At 31.1% G+C, this 23,356-nt stretch overlaps 1 protein-coding gene across 2 annotated transcripts; it reads right to left on the minus strand.

Annotated features, from left to right (window-relative positions):
• Positions 1–1,258: 1,258 nt before the first annotated feature.
• Positions 1,259–23,093, minus strand: LOC118185855 (protein OPI10 homolog). 2 transcript variants are annotated; one of them, XM_035355769.2, is made up of 4 exons: positions 22,923–23,093; positions 19,187–19,316; positions 10,645–10,752; positions 1,259–1,698 (listed from the first exon to the last, which is right to left on the minus strand). In XM_035355769.2, exons 1-4 carry the CDS (start codon positions 22,962–22,964, stop codon positions 1,382–1,384), a joined length of 597 nt encoding a protein of 198 aa, XP_035211660.1. In that variant the 5' UTR covers positions 22,965–23,093; the 3' UTR covers positions 1,259–1,381. The 2 variants fall into 2 exon arrangements, with proteins under 2 accessions (XP_035211660.1, XP_035211661.1); XM_035355770.2 differs by lacking the exon at positions 22,923–23,093 and adding an exon at positions 22,712–22,864.
• Positions 23,094–23,356: the final 263 nt, after the last annotated feature.

The raw sequence follows: 23,356 nt of genomic DNA on the forward strand, positions 1-23,356 counted from the left end.
TACAGTACACCTTATAGAAATATATAATGTTTAGAAACAGCAAAATGATATGTTTCAAAAATCTATCATTTATATAGTTAACCCTTTCATGATGGGCACCTCAGTTACTGAACTGCTCTCTTGAGATGGCATGCTAACAGGATGCACTGCCTTGTTAGGACAGGCAATCTACGGTTAAGCCTAATTTTGGAAAAAAAAATTACATAAATTAAATTTGTGGTCCAACTGCTCCAATTTTTTTAACATTATGAGAGGAACATTCAAGTAGTTGTCAGAATTAATCAGAAAATTTTATCATTATACTTTCCTTGCCATTTCAAGAAAAAAAAAATACACGAAATATTCACCTCAAGGCTAGCCAAACTAAGAGGAATGAATAAAACATATAAATCAATAACCACACCGAAAATAAAAAACAAAAATTTTCAGGTCTAGAGCATGTGTTTATATATGCTAACACACTTAATAGCAAGCTCTGTTTATTTACACAATGCATTGATTCCAAAATAAAATATACTGCAATGGAATAAAGGTCAACATTCTCCAGTCTTTATAAATTCCACTATACCAGACATAGGGCTACATGCAATGGCAAAATATGATACTAATTAAATGTTCTATCTAAAAATTCATTTGTGGTACATCCATCCTAAGCATAAATTTAAATGCTATGTACAACATGCACATCCTGAAAAGGTTAACTAAGCTTATTACTACAAACCTGGTCAGTATAAAAATTGTATTTAAGTAATTGCCTAGGAGATACAAGACACCTAAAGATTATTACAGGATTATAAGCTAAAATGTATATGTTCATTAACCTTACTTGATATAATAAGTCATCTTTTCTCCCTTCTTGAATTCTAGGTACTTGACTGATTTTTCAATAACAGAAAATTATTTGCATGTACCATTATTTGCATGTACTGGTAGCTTTCAAGACTTAAGAAGTTATGAAATAATTTACATCATTACCTGGACATCTTTAGAAAAAAGAATGCAATTTTCAAATATGAAATTTATATAAAAGACCAACCATTTCTCTGAACATGCAGATCTCGAACACATTATATGCATAGAAAAAATACTCTGAACACTATCAGTTCATTTTTTTACTTATAAATGCTATCAAATATAAAAATCCTAGACCTTTTTTTTTTTTTTTTTTAAATTTAGAAGCATACTGCTTTAGAATTTTAAAGGTAAAAATGTATAGTACTTCTCATATCTGGGAATGCTGTAATAAAATCACATATGATAGCCACAAAAAAAGAATTTTATTTTTTTTAAACATTAGATTTATCAGAGAGGAGGAAAAATGTATGGATACACAACCACTTTGATTACAGCTGAAAACGAGGTGACTGTGAAATTACAAAAATCAACTTTTCCAAAAGTTTGGATTTTGCTGGAGTCGCCTTTGAAAGTTTTCATACCACTGTTGGACAGCACTTAGGGGAACAAAATTCTCAGTTCGATTAGGCAAAATCTGATTTGGTGTTACTGCAAAGGAACATATGAAATTTACAAAGTTTTCGAGCATTTTATTGGAAAATTCCATAAATGTTGTTGCATTTGATGGAGTACTTGCAGAAATAGGAGTTTGCAACTCTAACTGTGCCAAAGGTTCAACTGAAATGCCAATCTGAGCAACATGTGATATAGGTCGTTCTCCAAATGGTGTCGTCAAGTTTTGCTCTATGGAAAGGAAAAAATTACAATTAAAAGGAAGATATTCTATTTATAACTTAGAAGTCAAAACATGAATTACAGAACAATATATTTTTAATGCTTTGAACATATATGTCCCAATAAAAGTTAAAAATTTACTGCTAGGTTAAAAAGTACTAAGAAACTCACTGTAACATATGTAGAATCTTGTTTGTAGAATCAAACCAGTTGTGCATGTTTCATTTTTTGTTACCCAGTTGGCATTAAATATTTTCCTATCAAATGCCATTACTTTTTTTTTTCCTTTTTTAAATTTGTAGTCAAAGGGTTAATCTACAATTTAGATAAATCCTTTACAGTTATACATTTTTAGTAATAAGCTAAAAGCTTGTTACTAAAAATATATAATTCCAAACTGCATTCTCGTTTAACAAAATTAAATTTAATGACTACACTAACTTGGTTATGCTTTTTTTTTTTTTTTTTTTTTTTTTTAAATTAAGACCCAATCTTTGTTAAAGTCTTTGCAATAAAAACATTTTTGTCACAACTACCACTATTAGGCAAAGGAAGAAGGAGTGATTTGAAGTCTTTCGTTTTAAATATTATGCAATTTAAAATTTATCTGGTATTAATTAATGAAGAATCTACATGCATGTACATTCCTTGCATTATGGGGGGGATTACATTTTAGAGAAATTTAATGAATTTTTTATTATTAAGCTCAGTGATATGAAAGCATTGTGTTGCCATTTAGTAATGTATGTGATATTTAACTTTCAGATTTAATCTGTTTGATTAAGCTAAGTAATTAAAATGCAATAAATGCAGTCCTTAAAGTATATATTTTTTCCACTTTATAATCTGCTTAATTTAAATAAAAACCTATTTAATTAGTGACACAGTACAATGCCCGAAATCTGACCATCCAATATCCGATCCACTTAAAACATTTATTTTTTTTCTTTACAAAGTCTGGGGCATAAAAAAAAAAGCCAGGTTCGCCATAAAAAGTATTTTTCTCCTGACTAATTAATCATGATTCTTGTATGCCACTTTCAAACATTTGCTGAATAGGGAATCACACCACAGCCAGTGATAATGCATTGTATTGATGTCTGCCCCAGCCACACTTTAGCCCTTAAGTGGTTGGGAAGGTTAGCATTTTTCTATCTGACCTAAATAATAACTGATGCTCCAAGACATACTCATTTAGAATGGGATTTCTTTTGTTGGCATGATAGTTGAAAAAAAAATAATTAGATTTAACTTCACATCCCATAGCAAACTGCACGCCTCCTTTAACTTTCTGATTAGAAGCAACTTACCGTTTTGTTCCACTTACTAAATGACTTCTATTCCATTTTATTATTTCCCTGAAATTGCACATTTGTCAACTAGCTAATGGATTTCATAATTTTTTATGCACTGAAATGCACACATAAAGTAGTTTTTAAAAACCAATCCTGAAGTAAGACCATTCAATAATTCTAGAAATATTTCAGTACAAAATCTGAGGTGTGGGACATTACAAGATCGTAAGAGACGTGTCTGAAGATATTTTCAAAAATGCCTGATATAAGTTACAGCCAACTACTAACTTTTATGATGATGATGAATGCAGTGAATCTGAAGATTTTCAGACATTGTAAGAAAGAGCAAAATTTTCTGATTGAAGGAATATCAAAAGAAATGATGAGTGAAAATCATACAATTTAAGTCTTATACAGTGATGACTATGCTTCAGCCATCAATCAATCAAATGAATTATGAATAGTACGACTTTAAATTCAGAAAATATTGTCACTCTGGCTTCGATAATTTTACATAGAGGTGATTCCGAAAAATATTTCTTAATGAAATATTAATAATGAATTTTTTTTGGTAATTTTTACTCGTCATCTTACTAGATTTAAACTGTCTATCTAAAATCTGGAACCAACAAAGTCCTGATCCGAGACTTTGAAACAAGCTAGTCTTATAAGTTTTTTGGCCTTTTCTTCGGTAAGTTAACAAAGCTTTTTCTTCTAATGTCATGTAGTAGGTAATTGATACAGAAACCTTTTTTTTTTAAAAATTTTTATTTCTAGCCTTTCACAAATTTTTAAAAGGCAAATCTTCTTGGTACTATATTGCAGTTTAATGACTTTTTATGCAACTGGTCTTGCCTACCTAGATTTATGCTAATAATGCATATAGACATTCTTCTATCTAGTCTATTTTATATGTTGTGTTAATATCACTTTAAGTTCCTTTTTTGATTTTTTTTGGCTTTATTGCATAAATAGAAAGAAAAAAAGGGAATTTTATTACATAAATAATATACAGGATGACTGCTACAATATATATATATATATATAAGTTTTTTTCAAACACATTGAGTAAATTTATTATTACTTGCTAGAATAAGATTCATCTCTATTTATGGTAATTTTCATTTATGTAGGATTTAAAACTGATATTCAAAATCAGTTAAAGTCAAAAGTCAATTGGAGCCACAGCAAGGTAATTTCTCAACAGTATTAATAATTGTAACTGCGTATAAGAGGTTGGAGCCACAGCAAGGTAATTTCTCAACAGTATTAATAATTGTAACTGCGTATAAGAGGTTTAACACAATATCTAGACAAATCAAAAATAAAATAAGAATTCATATTGTTACGAAATGTACAGGCGTGGTAAGATAGCTTCCCAAGCAGTTTTAGGGTTGCCATAAAATGGCAAGGGAAGGCAGGGCTGCCACATTTGGTGAGAAATTGTCCATCTGGCGACAAAATTGGCGATATGACATGGACGGATGGAGATCCTTCCGGAATGAATTCTTACCGGTTTAGCCCAGAATGTTCTCGAACACAAGCTGAAAGCTATATAAACCCTGCTTGTCCGCAGTCAGTTAGTGTGAGTGTGTCTCAGAGAGTGTGCCTCATCTAGCGAGCCGTGCAGAGGTGATCGAGTTAACAGCTGGGCAACGAGTGCCGAGTGGGTCATCGAGTACACCGAAGGGGTCTTTTAGTGCATCATCAAGAGAGCGTGTTGAGCTCTGGGAATGACTGAACTGAAGAGTCAGGAGCTGTGCTCGTGTGTTGTTGAGTGCATCACAAATTGTAGTGTGGAGAGTCTCGAGAGTACGTGGAGTTCCGAGAACGACCAAGCAGAGTCGGGAGCTGTACTCTGGAAAGCAGAGTCAGGTGCTTTGCAGGAAGCTGTCTCCACCATTATTGCTTGACAGTGTAAGGCTGTGTCGCTGATTGTGCCAGCGTGTTTATAGTAGATCTTCGACGACTGTAAAAGTGTTTTGGAGCTGTCCTGACAATACTGGCTAATAAAGTATGTTTCGATACTTCATTAAGTGTCGTCGTTATTCACTCCAAATCTACAAACCCCTGTACGAATGTGAAGGAAGAAAATAACGTAACAACTGGTGTCAGGAAGAGAAAAACACAACAATATGTATAAATTTGATAAAAAAAAAAAAAAAAAAAAAAAAAAAGCAAAAGGGAAAAGGGAAAAAATATACAAGATTATAAAATTTAAAAATTTATCTCCTTTTACTGAAACCAATTCAGCACTCATCACGGGGAAATGAGCAAAAGTTTTATAAAGTCAATTAACATTCATTTGAGATCAAAAACCAACCAAAGAATCAATTAAATTTTCATTTCAGGCATGAAAATTCATATAAAACCGAAAAATCAAATTTTAAATGCACCAGGATTTTTCATACATGCCTTCGAAACATTTGGAAAAAAGAATAAAACATAACATAGTGTCAAATTGACAACTCAAAAAATCATAAAAATATATAATTCATATAAAACCGAAAAATCAAATTTTAAATGCACCAGGATTTTTCATACATGCCTTCAAAACATTTGGAAAAAAGAATAAAACATAACATAGTGTCAAATTGACAACTCAAAAAATCATAAAAACCTTACATTACGTTATATAAAATGATCATTCATATAAACCAAACTGGTCTAAAATCATTATATGCAAATCTGAAATTCAAAAGCAAATACAAATAAAGAGCAGTACAAAAACACTTTAAGCCAAATTGTCATTTAAACAAGCCTAAAAGATTGGGTGGTCCTTCCTGATTATGCCAAACTAAACTTTTAATACAAAAAAAAAAAAAAAAAAAAAAGGGAAAACTCTTTAGAGATTTTTTTTAGATAATAAAATCAAAGCTGAGCTTTAATCAGCTAAAAATGAGCTTTATTTATCGAATTTGTACTACTATGAATTCTTATTTGTCTAGATATTGTGTTAAACCTCTTATACATACTTGCAATTATTAATATTATTGAGGAACTGCCTTGCTGTGACTCCAATTTACTTTCGAGTTTAAATGCTCTAAGTTTATTATACTTCAATCCTGCAGATATAGTGCAGGACAGGTATAAAAATTTTGTTTTTAATTTTTAGTCTCATATTAGGTTTCTTTATGTATTTATATATACACACACATAACGTAAAGAATACAGGACTACATTTAATTAAACAATTACTGCACTTGAGTTGCAGAGGATTGAATTTAAAGCAATTATTATAATAAGAAATTTTTCTAAAAAAATTAAAAAAAAGATTTTTCTATCTTAGGAGAAACTGTCTAGGGCATTAATATTGTCTCACGTACATATAGTATTATCTCATACATGTTTTTAACTTTTATTACCCTTTATGAATATATAAACATATTTATAAATAAGATATTGAATAAAACTCTTTTTCTAAAAGTATATAACTAAATTAATAACAAGTTTAATTTTATTTGACTAGAAAGATTAATAAGTAATTCAGATGACTAGAATACTACTGTATTGGTGAAACACACACTGTGTGGCCTGCAGTGCCAATACTATCCTAAATTAGCCTTTACATGTATACTGCTAGACATTGAAAATGCAACACCAAGAAGGAGTGGTCAGAAAGTGATGAAATTTGGAGAAAAAAGGCAGAGACAGCAAGCAGCAATAAGTGATCTTAATTTCAAAATAATTAGTCAGAATACAGAGCGAGAATGGTGTAAGCTTTGTAGGATATAGGACCACCATGGACAACGAAGCACGAAGAAATACGTCTAGGCATAGAGTCAATAAGAGTGCGGATGGTGTTCTGAGAGAAGGCTCTTCATTCCCTTTCAACCATTTGCCACAGTTCGTCGTCTGAACAAGGCACAGGCAGAGTCTGCAAACAGCGTCCAATCACATCCCACACATGTTCAATTGGTGACAGGTCAGTAGAGTACGGTGGCCAGGGAAGCATTTGTATGCCTTGTAGAGCATGTTGGCAGATGTGAGCACTGTGTGTTATCCTGCTGAAAAATTGCATTAGGCAGCCCCTGAAGGTAGGGGATTGCCATCGGCTACAGTACATTATCCAAGCATCGTTTTGCCATCATAGTGCCCTGAATACGAATTAGAGGTGACCTGGAATAGTAGGCAATAGCTCCCCAAACCATTATGCCCCATTGTCGCGCGGTGGGGTGTTCCACAGTTACTGCCGGATTAGATCTGTCTCCACATCGACGCCACACACGTATGCGGTGACTGTCACTGGATAAACAGAAGCATGACTCATCTGAGAACACGACGTTTCGCCATTCTGTCATCCACATCGCTCCAGTCCGTCTATGCTGTGGGATCAATGGCAATTTTCTTAACGGACGTCGTTAGTGCAGGCCATGTTCAACCAATCGACACGAAATGGTTCAGGTTGACCCGGGAACATCCAAGGTATCTTGCACATGCTGCAGAATCGCAGTACAAGTGACTTGTGGGACCAACACAGCTTGTTGGCGGATGCGTCGATCCACATATGCTGATGCCACTCTGGCTGCACCTGCACACATCTTTTTTTCCACATTTCCTTTTTCCAACCATGTTCGCCATAGCTGATGCACTGTGCTCGCATCCATGTGGGTATCAGCTGCGATTTGATGTAAGGACCAATCCGCCCTTCTCAGTCTGATCACCATATCTCTCATAAAATGGTCTATCTGCTGAAAGTGCCTTCGTTGATGGCAGCCTGGCATTCTTTCCTATTACACGTATCCTCCGGGACAAAAACCAGCTTTCTTCAATAATTCGTCTGGCAGAAACAACGACATGAATATTGCCCATTCTGCACATTCCTTCCCTTATATCTTACTTCACATGCATCGGAGAGCTGCGCATTTCACATCATTCGCATAACTCAGTGACGTGCGTCTACTCTAAAATTTGCATAAATTTCTGACCACTCCTTCTTGGTGTTGCATTTTCAATGTCGAGCAGTGTATATAAGCCGGCCATCTTTTTATACACTATGAAAATGAGAAGTGTTTTTAATTTTGTGAAACTACAATTGCTGTAAAAATTCACACCAAAGAATACAAATCCTATATTTGAAAAGGACAAATTAAACAACTCTTTTATAGCTAGTGATAGTAGCTCACCTAACCATAATTTAGATTTTAATTCTGTGAAAGTTATTCACAAAGCTTCCTCAATTAATACTGTGAATTTCCTTTTCATATTTCCAAAAAAGCATCTTCTATAATTGACAGCATTAATTCCAATCCATTTTTTCACAACATTTTAATACTTTTAATTTTAGCCTTTTTATATTTTATACTGTTTTGCTCAACAGATGGCAGAAAGAAATGGTGGAGCCAGAGCTTTTGCTATCTCTTTCAATGCACACCAAACAATCTATAAATGTCAAAACAATATAACAGGACATAAAGGGAAACTCTGCATTCATTTTTTAAATATGACTTTAATTCCAATATTTTGAAGCATAATTTTACTTGTTTTTCTGTTAATAAAATTGTCCATGATAGCCTCAAATTTTGTTCTACATTTTGAGGATTTTTTTTTTTTTTTTTTTTAGAATAAACTGGTGGACGGACAGTTCAAAATAACTGTCCTTTCACCTCGATTTTGTGTTTCAAAGAAATAAAACTCTTACACATTCCCCTCTCAGTGAAAAATTCTTCCTTTGAAATAAGGAACAGTGATCACGACAATCCTAAATTGATATTCACATTTTTCATTCAAAAGTTTTGTTGGAAGGCACAGCAAGGACATGAAATTGTTGAAAATCTTGTGAATTTTTTAACTGCTGTGTCCAATGCAAAAGTAATTCTCTTCTCAGTTCAATATCATATGTAAAGACAATTCAGCATCTTATGATTCTTCCCCTCTCTAATGATCTAGTAGATAAGATGGCTACCTAATGGTAGATTAACCTGAATCAAATGTCAAAGAATGAGCTGGGTGCATGGATGTTTTTGTGGTTTAATATATGTGTATTATATGGCATGTAACATGTCATCCATGTGTGCAAGCTATGAATATGAGGCAGTGCTCCTTTTATAATGTAAATATAAGCCATTTACCAGTTTCTAAGCTCTTCACGGAGAACTGAAGTTCCCAATGAAGGTGTTCTTCTCCTTAGGCAGATAAATCTGGTGAGCTTTGCTGTGATCAAATGAATGGCAATTCTTTCTGCTCCAATGATCCATATGACCAACTTCTATTAAATTATATTTCACATTAAAAATGTCACCCAGGCCAGACTGCAATCTTTGTTAGCTACACCATTATAGAAAATTCCTTTTCAAGGGTGGATCTATGCCAGATCTCCCTTGAAATGAATAGAGTTTTATTCAATGTCAGTAGTCTCAAACTGACAGCCTGCAAGCGGCTAGCTGAAGCAATTTTATACGGCCCGCAAATAAATTTCAATTTGTTGCAAATACAGTGTTGCAAAGATTTCATCATTTTAGTTATTTAAAGTCTGAGATTGCATTATTTTCATTACTCTTAAAAACAAATAAAAATAACACACCAAAAATGTATATAAATGGAGCTAATTAATTTACAGTGTGATATAAATCTTATTAAAAATTTTGAAGGTGCAGATTTCATTAACTTTTTCAAACTTGTTGAAAAATAAATAAGCTAAGTTACGAATTTTTGCACTAAGAATAATCACTTTGCCCAGGAATACACTTACTATATATGAAGAGCTTTCTTTCACATTTGAAAATTAATGGAAAAAAAAAAAAAAAAACGATTGACTGATAAGCATCTACAATCTGTTATGAAGGTAATTTAGTAATATTTCTTAAAGATCACAAACTTTATCAAATGTCAAACTGTAATAAGAAATCAAAAGAAGTTTATAATCATTTGAATAACAGTATACATATTTTTACTTATGCAGTGAAAGAAAAATTCAATAAATAAGTTAATAAGACTAGGCTGTCATTTATTTTCAAGTTTTATCCCATTTGGAAAATTTTTCTCTTAAAACTTATAAAATTTTCTTAATTTATTTTTCTTTAGTTTACATTAAATTAAGTTATAATAATAATAATCTGGGATTGAATCCCCAGGCTGGGCAATGTTGACTCAGCCTTTCATCCTTTCACGGGCTGATAAAATGAGTACCAAGTTCACTTGTGGACTAAACATCGGGGAGGGGGCTGCGACAAGCTGACCACTTGCCTAGTGCATATATTGATGCCCCCCCCCCGGGGCCCAAGGTCAAGAAAGCAGATTTTGGGGCACTGCAGGCCATGGTCCACTAGGGCTGTTGAGCCACCGAGCTTAGTATTTTGCCAATATAATGTTAGTACCATTGTTCAATGTCTATTTAAAAAAAAAGTTTAATTATTATTTGTCATTTTGACAAAGACCTTGAACAAAATTAGCAAAAATAAAAATATTTCCAAATTTGCTGCATAAACCACTAAAACTGTCTTTTTTCTAAATCTCATGTTGGATTTTTATTTTGACTCATTTTTTGATATAAACATACACACAAATCATAATCTTGTATACACATGCCAAAATAATGTGCCATTTCATAAGAACTACAATTTAGCAAACATACACAAAATGATAACTCATATCTTCATTGTTATAGTATTTTCAATAGCTCATCATAAATCTCACTTCAGACAGACAGCCTCATATTTACCTGGTTTAAGCTTAGAAATTCGGAAAATGGCACTGGGTTTCGCATTTGTAATGAAACCCAACAGCTGCCAAGAAGGTGCGGCATTAGGATCAGGCCAACTGAAATAAACTAAAGAGGAAAAAATTTCATTAAAGAATTAGTTTCAAAATGTTTATTTTATGCATTAATTTTTATTATACTGAAATATTATAATAAAAAAATTATATTAAAAAAACCTCCAGTATTTTAAACTAAAATATGTAAAAAGAAAAGTTGGACAAACATTTAAGATAAACAGAAATTATATGCATGACTTTGTTTGCAATAGTTCACAGTTTTTAATAGGTTTCTCAGGTTTTTGAACAATTACCAATTTGTAACAATTTCTATTATAATAGTCTTAAAAAGAAAAACTTGGTTATCCTATTGTTTATAAAAAAAATAAACCTTCAAAATGTTTCCAGAATTATCAGTGAGATCAGTAAGATCTTACATCTGCTGTTAATAATAGTACAACAGCCTCTTCCATTGAGTTTGCTGACTTCAGAGTTTTACTTTCCTTCACATTTACTGTAGGTAATCATTCAGCAAGGTTTTTGATTTTCCACTAAAAGATGAATGATGATTAAAATGATTTATAAGATCATTTTCCATATCTTTTAACACAGTTTCCGATGCTAAATCACATTCTTTGTTACTGATGAAAAAGAAACAGCACATAGAAAATGCATTCAAACAAGATGAATCATGAACATTAAGAAAGCTCAAAACAGCTAGGAAAATAACAAGTGGATCAAGATTAAAAAATAAGAGTGACTTTCAAGGGTAGAAATGGAACCAACCATTAAGAGAAATATGCCTTTTGAAATATTTAGTTTTTCCTGAAAGTACTCACTCATTTCATCATACAAATGGAACATGAGAAGTTATTCTGGATTCATTTAAGAAATAATATTTTGGTATTTTATATTTACACAGCAACTACAATATTAAATCCTTTTTAAAGAGAATCATGTGAATCATTAATTACATTTTGGTTACAAAATATCTTTAAATATTAGGAAAAATATAAAAAGTTCTAGTTAATGTTTGTTTGTGACTAGCATTTATGTTACTTCTACAAATATCATAAAAGTCTGATAAACCAAAATTATGAACTAAACTAAGATCGAGTTTAGCAATTGAGTGAGCCTGGAGAGCAATCCTTTCCAATTTTAAAAGCGGGCTTCTCCCCCCCCCTATTATTGAAAAATACATACAGATTTTATAATGTAAAGTATAAACACAGACTATATAATTTAATATCCCAATTTATTTGTATACATTATAAAACATGCAAGAAATCTTGGACCAGCAGATAACATTTAGTTAACTTTGTTCATAGATGTATTATGTCAATCAAAACTTACATTGTACTAAAAGATTTTTATGGAAGTGAATAAACTAACAAAAGAAGAAATAGAAAGGATATTGAAAATAAATAAATAAATAAAAAGTCCCGTGTTGCAGATTCAAAGTAAGTTTTTTTTTTCCATTTTGTATACTTTTATTTCCAGGTAAGATAACAGCAGAAAAACTTCCAAGTGTTGCTTGCACAGACAATCAGCGAGATATGTTACTGAAAAACTCTTCACCACAATCTATATAAATATATCAAAAGATTTAACATAAGATTGCAATGATCTACTTAAAACTTAGAGAAACATTTTAGGTACTTTTCCGTTTTGCCAGCGCAGGCGATTAAAGTCACCAATAATGGTAGAACCAATGACGAATGGAATATCCTCACTGGTAACCTTTTACGTCTTATTTTCAAAACAAGTTGCAGCCATTTCTTATCGGATTGATTGTTTCTTCCAATACTGGCATACAGTTGCATAGAATTTTTACCAGATATTTCAATTTTATGCCCTAAGGCCATTCGCGGGCAGTAATTAAGTCAATTAGGATGCAATCACACTGCTCACACGATGGCGAAAATATAGAAAAGGCAAAGTCAATGGTTAAATTTATCAATTCTAACGAGAATGCACTAGCGAAGTAAAGCACTCCGGTTCTACATAATTTCCGCAAAGTCAATGGTTAAATTCATCAATTCTAATGAGAATGCACTAGCGAAGTAAAGCACTCCGGTTTTACATAATTTCCGAGTAAGCTATTCGTAAGAATTGAAATAATTCTTGCATTTAAACTTGTATTCCAAATTAAGATTTAACTTGAAATTAATGTAGGTAATTACTGAGAGAATTAGATTTTTGTAGCGTAATTTACTCCAAGATGAGATCACTTGGGTCATGTGACATGAACTGGCGAATCAGGATATTTTACCATGAAAGCATAGTAAATTCTTAAACTGTCTTTTTAAAAATTTATTGGCTTTTTTACAAAATTTTAAATGATGTTAAAAAAATAAAAATTCAAATAAAATTTCTTGGAACTAACTTTGTCTACATTTTTTATGTGTATACTGTGTGTTGTCGCCAATAAACTGTGCTTGGCGAGATTTGCGCTAGCGAAACGGAAAAATACCACATTTTAAAAGGTAGAAAGGTAGACAGATCACTTAGTTTTCCCTCCACTTACATTGCACGAATGCTAGATGGTGTAAGACTTGATCAGAAGAGATATTTTCTGGAAAAACAGTCTAAATGAAGACGATGTCAGTATATTTCTTGCAAAAGCTACCCTTTCATTTATTGCAAAAAATGCAGTGTTTTTTCCTCTACTACCTATTTCAGTAAGTATCATTGTAAAAACTAAATATTTTAAATAATGAACTCTTTTTTTTTTAAATGATTTTGTTTGCTTTTTTGGCCAGCGATTGCTATTTATAGGTCATCCTTCTGTGAAAAAACAAAATATGGAGGGGGAAGGGGGAACTTTTTTGTTTCAGTTGATTCTAACCAATACAACTCAGAAATTCCATTATTCATAAAATTTCAACAAGGGAGAAAAAGTAATAATTTGGTCATTAATGAATTAATAAAAAATACCCCCAAAGAATATATCTGATGGTCTTTCATTCTTCTTCTTTTCCATAAAAATTCTCAAGAAGGATTTTGGTTTATCAGTATTTAAGGGCACTCATGCCACACAGACAATATACACTTACTTTTCAGGATTTATACCCAGCCCCAATCATAAAGCATTCAGCTTCAGTAACCACTATATCAATCACAGCGATTCACAGTACGCAAATGGGAAAACATGAAAACTACTAAGCAGTCAACATATTTGCAGGGATTTGAACAAGTCAACCTACCAGAGTTCAGTGTTATTACTGCTCGCATGGTGGTGGGCACCGAATTCTTGAAAGATGGTTAGAAATATCTTGTTCCGTAGAAGTAAATTCTGTAAGCTTTCGTTTGACTTTATTAATTGAATAGCCAAAAAATTACAGATAAGAAACAGTTAAGGGTTACTGAAGGGCCAATGGAGATGTTTCTTGGGAAAAAAATACTAACAAGAAAATTTGACCTGTTACAATTCAACTACACCAAACACCACCTTGGTTGGCATTCTGCCAAAACATTTAGGATCATCCAGAAGAACTGTTATGTGCTGCAGGTAAAGGAGGTCACATAAGAGTTTGTTCTTCTTCGGAAAGAGGGAATTTTTTTTCAAAGCAGGATAAGTTCTCATGTTTGGGTTGATCCTATCATTAGGCCTTTATTTCATATTTGCAGAAAAACCATGAAGATTTGCATTGATGTGCAATGTTAGTAACAAAAATATGTTGAGTACTGAACACAGTGAAAAAATAAGAATAGAAAAAAATCCCTACAGCATGTTTCATTCACCCTATTTCATCAATAAATCAATCTGAATGTGTATGTATTTTCATGCTCATGGTTGCAGCCGGTGCAGTTAAAACATTATAACTAGTAAGTACTAAGTCTTATAAAATAGTTATTTTTATTATAACTCACGAGCAGAACAGTACTTATGTTCAGTACAAATAATTAAACAAACTTCTTTCACCCAAGAATTTGAAACTTTTCAATGGAAATGCAACTAATCAGTAGGTACCATTACTTCTATTACTTTTTAAAGTAAGTACTTGAAGGTTTTATTTTGTAGATGTTCTGTTACAAACCTAAAACCTGTAAGTGTGTTGTGGCTTGAACTTATACAGAAACTTCAAATACTAATTAATATCCTTTTATTTGTTTTTTGCTGTTTTCAGGATGGCAACAAAAAGATTATTCAATTTTTGTTGTCCTTGGAATGGCAACAAAAGATTATTAATGATATTGTTCTAGAGAGTTGTTTACATTTGCTAATAATGAAATAAAGATTATTTTTGATTTAAAACATGAATTGACATTGTTTGATGAAACAGAGTTGTAAAAATAAAGATTAATTTGGAGTCAGAGTCAATAATTGGTGACTTGGACTTTCGATTTTAAAATAAATACGTCTGAGGATGATAAAACTGTAATGGATCCTGCGCACGAACTGCGTAAGGCAAGTGTCAAAATTTCTCCATTTTGGTTGGATCGCACAGAAATATGGTTTTTTCAAGTTGAGGCTCAGTTTAAGATAAATGGAATTATTTCGGAAGAAACAAAATTTAACTATTTAGTATCACAGTTAGAACCCAATATCCTATTCCTAGGATAGAGGACTTCCATCATATTTTAAAAGGTACGAATATTTATTCCAAAACAGATTTATTTAAAGCCTACTATCAAGTGCCCATTGCCGAAGAAGACAGATGTAAAACTGCTATGATTACGCCTTTTGGATTATATGAATTTAATGTTATGAGTTTTGGTTTGAAGAATGCACCAGCAACGTTCCAAAGATTTATAAACACAGTTCTTTCTGGTCTAAATTTCGCTTTTCCATACTTAGATGACATTCTGATAGCATCTGCTAGTGAAGAACAACACAAAATTCATTTGAAGCTTGTGCTTGAGAGATTAAATGTCTATGGACTCCGCATTAGTGTTTCCAAATCCATCTTTGGCACACAGGGTTATTTAATTACTCCTCAAGGATCACGACCTTAAAGTGACAAAGTCCAAACTTTTGTTAATTACAAGCTTCGAACAACCATTCAAGAACTCAGAACATTCTTAGTCCTTATTAATTTTTATTGGCGATATTTAAAAAATGCACCAAAAAACGAATCTTTGTTCTTGGTCCAATCCAAAAAATTGGACCAAGAACAGTATCTGATAAATATGTCCAAAAAACATCCGTCCCTAAAGATTTGAAAACAACATCACATGTGTTTACTCGTGAAGACAGAGTTAAAAAGCAATTAGAACCCCCTTACGATGGTCCTTTTCAAATGGCTGACAGAAAAGAAAAATATTTTACAGTAAAAATTAATCACAAAGATGTTACAGAGTCTATTGATAGATTAAAGCCTGCATATTTCTTGCAAACACCAGATATTACTACGAAGCAACCAACAACATCAACGAGACAACTTGTCAAACCTCCAACAGACTTACCTCCTAAAATTAACTAGTTTCCTGCAAAACAGTCGCATGTAGGGCAGACAATAAAAACCCCTGTACGATTTTGGGACTAGCATTTATATGTATCAGTAATATATATATATATATATATATATATATATATATATATATATATATATATTGGAAATAGTGTATTTTAAAGGTAATATTATGCTCTACCGTAACTTGGTTACTGGGAAGGGAGTTAATATCGTTTTATTTGTTTTTTGTTGTTTTCAGAATGACAACACAAAGATTATTCAATTTTTGTTGTTCTTGGAATGGCAACAAAAGATTATTAATGATATTGTTCTAAAGAGTTGTTTACATTTTCTGAAAACAAAATAAAGATTATTCTTGATTTAAAATGAGGATTGATGTTGTTTGATGAAACAGAGTTGTAAAAATAAAGATTAATTTGGAGTCAGAGCCAATAAGTGTGCTACTTTTCATAATTTTTTAACAGTTTAAGAATTTTTCGGATATTGGTTACTTTTAATTTATAACACAGAATTATCATCATTTTTATAAATTCAATGCTCATATTTGTCTCTTATCAAGCCTCATTTTATATTACTCATTCACTTCAAAATTAGGTCTAAATTAATAGCACTCATCCAAACTTTGCCAATTTTATTTTGGGCAAAACTGAACAAGATCTGCTACTAAACATAAATAGTGTCATCTATTTAATCTTTCTGATTAGCTTAACAACACACAATGATAAAAATTACAAAGTAATTACACGTACAGCAACATCATCCCAACTTGTCATGCAACAAATCTATTAGAAAAACTTGTCATGCTGTCAGGCAACATGGCAGCTCATGCAGATTGAATTTCAGTATCTTTTAGAAAATGGGAACAAAAGAGAGCACCTTACAATCAATTTGACTTTATATATTTGGGTTTTTATTATACATATTAATTTTTCTTTTCATTTTATATGTATATATTTGTTAAATTTAATTATATATGCACACACACCTATCTATCTGTGTGTATACACACATACCAGAATACTTTTAGTAATGCCTTTAATTTTGGTGTTGCAAAAATAAATAAATAATAAAAAAAAAAAAAAAAAAAAAAACAACCCAACCACATCTCTGTCATGGCAGCTTTGAGAAATAAGGAATTTTAAAACCAAACACTTGGCTGGTGGGAGGTACTAATGGGAGGAAAGGAGAAACTATTCTAAACTGTTGCTTTTTAAAAAGTCTTATTAATTTTTTAACAAAGCAAGAACTTGTGATATTTTACCATATCGCATGAGAATAAATATTATCCCTATAAATGCAAACTATGACTATTTAATGGGAATAAAATGATGGTATTTCCTTGTTAAAGTTGGCCCTAGCATAAGCCTTTGACAACATTTGAAATTTGCATAGTATAGGATGGGTGATTAAATTTGCTTGTTTAGGGAACTAAATGAGTAAACTGCTTTAACAAGTCAGTACTAAATTATTTTTGAATCAAATTTCTTGGAAAAACATGTATGAGTTATGAAAGATATTACATAGAAATAATTTCAAACTATGATTCACCTTATAATGCTTTAAGTGAGCATAATAGAATAAAAGTTCATAAAATGCAGAATGCAAACGAGTGAGAATTCCAGATAGCCGAGCATATAAAAAATGCAATGCACGGCAGAAAAGCCACATGAATAGAAAAAATAAATTTTTGGTCTAAAGTTACAAAAACAGTAACATTATTTGATATTAAAAGCCTAGATTACACCCCATTATGTAGGATTTTGGAGAAAGAAAAATTCAGACAGATTAGCTGACTTATTTTGTAAGTCTGAAATTATACGAAAATTAAAACCATCTTTTCCAGTTATGAAATCTCATGAAGCCATGAAAATAAATAAGATGCTACTAAATTTATGCCACTCATTCCAGGAAAAGTTTAAAGGAACAGATCATTGTTTATTAAGTTATCAAAAAATACATGTTAAAGGTATAGTATATAAAAAAACTTATCGCTTATAATGATTTTTCACATTAAATGTCCATTGTTTATTCATTTTCAAATAAAACTACATTTCATACCCATTTATGCATGCTTTGTTTGATGCCCTGATCTTGTAAATTTCAAAATACTTCACAGCATGGTGTTCTGTAGAAAGTCCAAAACTTTAATAATTTTTTCAAAATTGAAGAAAAAACAGATAAATAGAAATTAATTTTTATTCTTTTACAAAAACTAAACCATCTTATGGAGAAGGAAACAGGGTTGTTTACATAAAACTATGGTGAAGATTTTATGATGTTAGTTTGGTGATAGTGTCCTGTGCATGCTTTATAGGTGTCGTCAGGGTTCTTCCTGATTATTAAATACCCTTGAAAAGTATTCATGAGGTAACAGACTATGTCAATAAAATAAGCAATTCAAAATGTTGTCAAAACATATTTATGTGACTTAAATATACTTAGAGCAGAGCAGTCGAACAAAGATTTTTGTCTTCAAATTTGACAGTAATTTTTTCGATTAGCATTTGCTTTTGTATTGAACATATTTCTTTTGCTTGTAAGGAGTTTTAATGAGACTGTGAAGTCTGCCAATAGATAAAAGAGATATTGCTGCATTTTTTCAGAAACAGGGTAGTTTTTCCAATTGCAGAAAATGGAAAAATTTGCCTTCTATGAAGTTGCTCTTCTTAAACAAACAAACTTTGCATATTCTGAATTTTTTTAAGCAAAAGCAGACTGATGCATACAGAGGCCAAACCCTTCCCCTCCCAAAGTAAGGATTTCTTGAAAAATGTAGGACTTTTAATGGAATTTTTAAGAGTACCACTATTTTTAAAAGGCTGTTGCCATTTATGTATTACTTTGGTGAAAAATAAGTCACTTCGGGAAGCGATGTAGATAATGAAATCATAAAGTATCCTTATTTGCTTACTTTTCCAGATAGAGAGCGATTTTTAAAAAAAAATATTCTAATTACTTGAGCTTTCTAGTCAGTTTAATACCAAAGAGTCATGCATTTTACTGTCACCTGTTTAAAAATGGCATAAAATGCTAAAAAGAAATTATAATGTTTAAAAAATTTCCATTTAAAACGGATAATTCTAACCATACCTGAACCTCCAACACCATCAGGAAATGGTTGAGATCCAGTCAAAAAAACAACAATATGGTTGATGCTATCAGCATCAAGAATATGAGTCACAAATTTTGTGGCATCAATGCTTTGAAAATCTGTTTGGACCTAAAAATCAACATAATATACAATAAGACACTTTTAAATATACAATAAGACACTTTTTTTTTTTTTTCTAAAAGAAACGGCTGATCTTTGGAATATGGTAACTGGTAGTTTGGAGACATTTTGGAGACGATAAAGGTTACTACCTAGGACTTTGGTGATAATGTGAGAAGTACTCAGTTCCGATTACGCATTATTTTGTGTGAGGGAAATGAGAGATCATGAGATATGTCATGTGACATTAATGGACGAATTATAGTTCTTTAATCGGAAAAGGGGGGGAATCTGGAAATTTTGTATTTAGCTTTATTCTGTCTTATGTGAAACAGTGTTGGTTGATTTTTTGATCCCATGGCCCTAACTAAAGTGAATTCGAAATGGGTATTTAGGCATTGTGATAAAGAGAATTTTGGTTTTTATTTAGCGGAGGAAGTATGGAGGAAAAATTCGCAGAAAAAATCTTTCAATAATTTTATTGAATGAATTAGAAAAGTGTATCCACCACGTAATCAAGATTCTGAAGAAGATTAGGTAAGTTAGTATTTTTAATTATTTGAGGATATTATTTTTATGCATTGTTCTAAATGTAAGGAGTAAATAAAGTAATATGGTATTATTGGAAAATTGTTATTAGCAATGATTTAGTTTAAAGTAATTAGGATTGTAAGCTAATTTTTATTAATTTAATGTATGTGCTTATTTATATTTTAAGTAGCGTTTTTGAATTTAATTATATCTTAATTAAATGATAGTTATTTTGTGAATTTTATGTTTGTAGGAATTTGGTATACGTTTCAGTTGAAGTAAACGTGCATGGAAATAATTTAAATATTTGACACTAAGTATTTGTAACCATTTGTAATGTTTGTGGTATGAATTCGTTGGTGACGTTTATAATATAATAGATAATTTAGAGGTAAAAAAAAGTTTTTGGATATTTTATTTATTTTATACGTGGAAATGTTCATCCTTGGAAAGGGTATATACTTTTTCACGATCAGGTAATTTCATATATGTGCTTTTTACCAAGTTTAAAGATTCACAGAATTTTTTTGCATTTTTGAGCAAATTTTTGTAATTTATGAGAAAGTAGCAGTGTAGATGGATAAAGTTAAGAGTGTGTGCAATGCCATTTTTGTGCAATTCTGGGATGTTTTTTTAAGTAAAAATAAGTCGACGTGTAAATGGTTTATGTGTATTTGCTATTCTGAAAAACGCGCAAGGAGTTTGCGATTGTGCACTTTTTCCCAGTTTTTCAGTTAATATTTGTCATGATTAAGCAGTTTTGTTACATAAAATTTCTAGCATAAGTGTAATTCGGCTAGTAGATTGTTGGAAAAAGTGTTCGGTAAATAAAAAGAAAAGAAACATGTCTTTACTTCGTGAAAACAAAATGGCGGCCCCCCCCCCCAAAAAAAAAAAAAAAAAAAAAAGAGGGTTGCTGTAGCAGAGTTGGTCGCCAAATTTTCGCCAAGTTACCATAATCCAAAGATCAACCAAAGAAACAAATGATTTATTTTACTTAATTATAATTTATAGTCTTACAACAATACTGTATATAGGTATTTATAACACATATACAGGCTATAACAGTAAAAATGATCAAAACTTTAAGGTATGAGAATATGATAAAAGTAATGATTTTCATAATATAATGTGTGGTGGAATATGAATGTTGAAATTGCCATAAGGATAGGATTACTTTCTGTTCTTAAAGTGTTTTAGATTAATCACCAGTTTTCAAAAATTTGAAAACAGAATGAAATGGAAGAGGAAACAATCAATATTTTTCCAAATGCATTCATAAATTATACTATAGAATACAGCATTGCAAGGAATGTAGATTCTACATATCAAAATTACTATATAAATTAAGCCCTGGAACTTTGCAGATGCACTGTGTATTACTTGAGTCTCTAAATAACATATTTAATTTTGTCAGTTTTTAAATCAGAGAATTAGATTATAGCGATACCTCATATAAAGAATACAACCTGTTCCAAGATAAGATAACATTTGTTATGCAAGTTGTTCATTACATATGATGCTTTTCTTCTTCACAGATTAGAATGGGGACAATTTTAATCTCTGTTTATAACTACATTCGTACTGTATATAAATGTATCCACATAATCTGAATTTTTTCAAAAATGTATTGAATGCAATATAAATTAATGCACTCTAAAAATATCTGATAGAGATGCTAATGAAGAACTTCAAAGGAAAAGTTTAACATTATAAGCACAGTATAAATAACTTTTACTAATAATAAACATGCAACTGTTTTTTTTTTAAATCAAGACTTAATGAAAATTCTAAAACAAACTTAAGGCTTTCATGCATTTTTTTTTTTTTTTTTTTTTTTTAAATTTTTAAACCTGCATTCTCTTTCAGAAAATACTCTAATGAATAAGAGGAAATCAAGAGAATAATTTACAGAAAACTAAATTTTTATTTAACATTTTACTTTGCATTAAATAAAATCATATTAATGCTAAAAGATATCAGATTCCCATTTTGACTTCATTAAAACAAGCTTCTGGAGACTTTCTCTTCCCAATGTGAAAGAAGAAAGTTGCAATATTTGCAAGGCAAAATTCAAAAACGAGAATAACGAAGTCTTTCTTTTTAGAATGTCAGATAATTAGATTACAGTGATACCTCATATAAGGAATACAACTTGTTCCAAGATAGATAACATTTGTTATGCAAGTTGTTCATTACTTGTGATGCTTTTCTTCTTCACAGATTAGAATGGGGACAATTTTAATCTCTGTTTATAACTACATTTGTACTGCATATAAATATATCCACATAATTTGAATTTTTCAAAAATGTATTAAATGCAATATAAATTAATGCACTCTAAAAATATCTGATAGAGATGCTAATTAAGAACTTTAAAGGAAAAGTTAAGTTTCACATTATAGGCAAAGAATAAATAACCTTTTTTAATAAAGTAAGGATTTGAAAATATCCACTTCTATTAAAACACATCGATTTTTATTAAAATAAAGGCGTGACTACTGAAAAAGTTTCAATTTCGCTTTATGAAAAGTGTAAAAACTCCCACGACTAATTTCTAATACATTTCGCGAATCTGATAAAAAATTAAAAATAATGCATCTTTCATTATTAATAACATTTTTAAGTACATATGAAATATTACAAGTAAAAAGGCATATATCAACTGCCTGGAAACTACGAGAGAATTCATAAAGAAATAAAAAAATCCATTTAAATCATTTGCAGAAAAGAATTTAAGAAATCAATATAAGATGAAAACTTTATTAAAGGTTAAACGAAATATAATACAGGTTACTTAAATTTAAATGCCACTGATATAAATAAATTAAAACAACATAATAGCAGTGGAAAAAAGTTATTCATGGCATTACCAATCTGCCTGCAACAATAACAGCAAACATCGGGGCAGCCATGCTTCAAAAAATTATACTTGTCTAAATAATGTTAAGAAATCAATATAAGATGAAAACTTTATTAAAGGTTAAACGAAATATAATACAGGTTACTTAAATTTAAATGCCACTGATATAAATAAATTAGAACAACATAATAGCAGTGGAAAAAAGTTATTCATGGCATTACCAATCTGCCTGCAACAATAACAGCAAACATCGGGGCAGCCATGCTTCAAAAAATTATACTTGTCTAAATAATGTTAAAAAGGGTGATTTAAAGGAAATTATATTTAAGATTAACGCTTATACTTAAAGCACCCATCAAAACATACAAGGATCGGACAGACAGACAGATAAAGTAGATAGATGTCATGTTTTGCACGCGTTCAGTCTTTCTACACCGATGGGCGAAAAATCAAGCTTAGGTGCGAAGGAAAGGTAGTATATAGAAAGGACACAATTTCGGTTTCCAGAGAAGAGTAAAAGGAACTTGGTATTGTTTTATACGAGTTAAAAGGCCTGGAAGAAAAATTGGGACAAAATAAATTTAATAATAAATGGCCCAAAGTAGTTAAGAGGAGAAAGGAAAGGGAAAAAAAAAAAAAAAAAAAAAAAAAGAAG

The sequence above is a fragment of the Stegodyphus dumicola genome, chromosome 7, assembly GCF_044657685.1.
Source record: "Stegodyphus dumicola isolate Sdum_Otavi_A_Nest chromosome 7, ASM4465768v1".
Lineage (NCBI taxonomy): Eukaryota > Metazoa > Arthropoda > Arachnida > Araneae > Eresidae > Stegodyphus > Stegodyphus dumicola.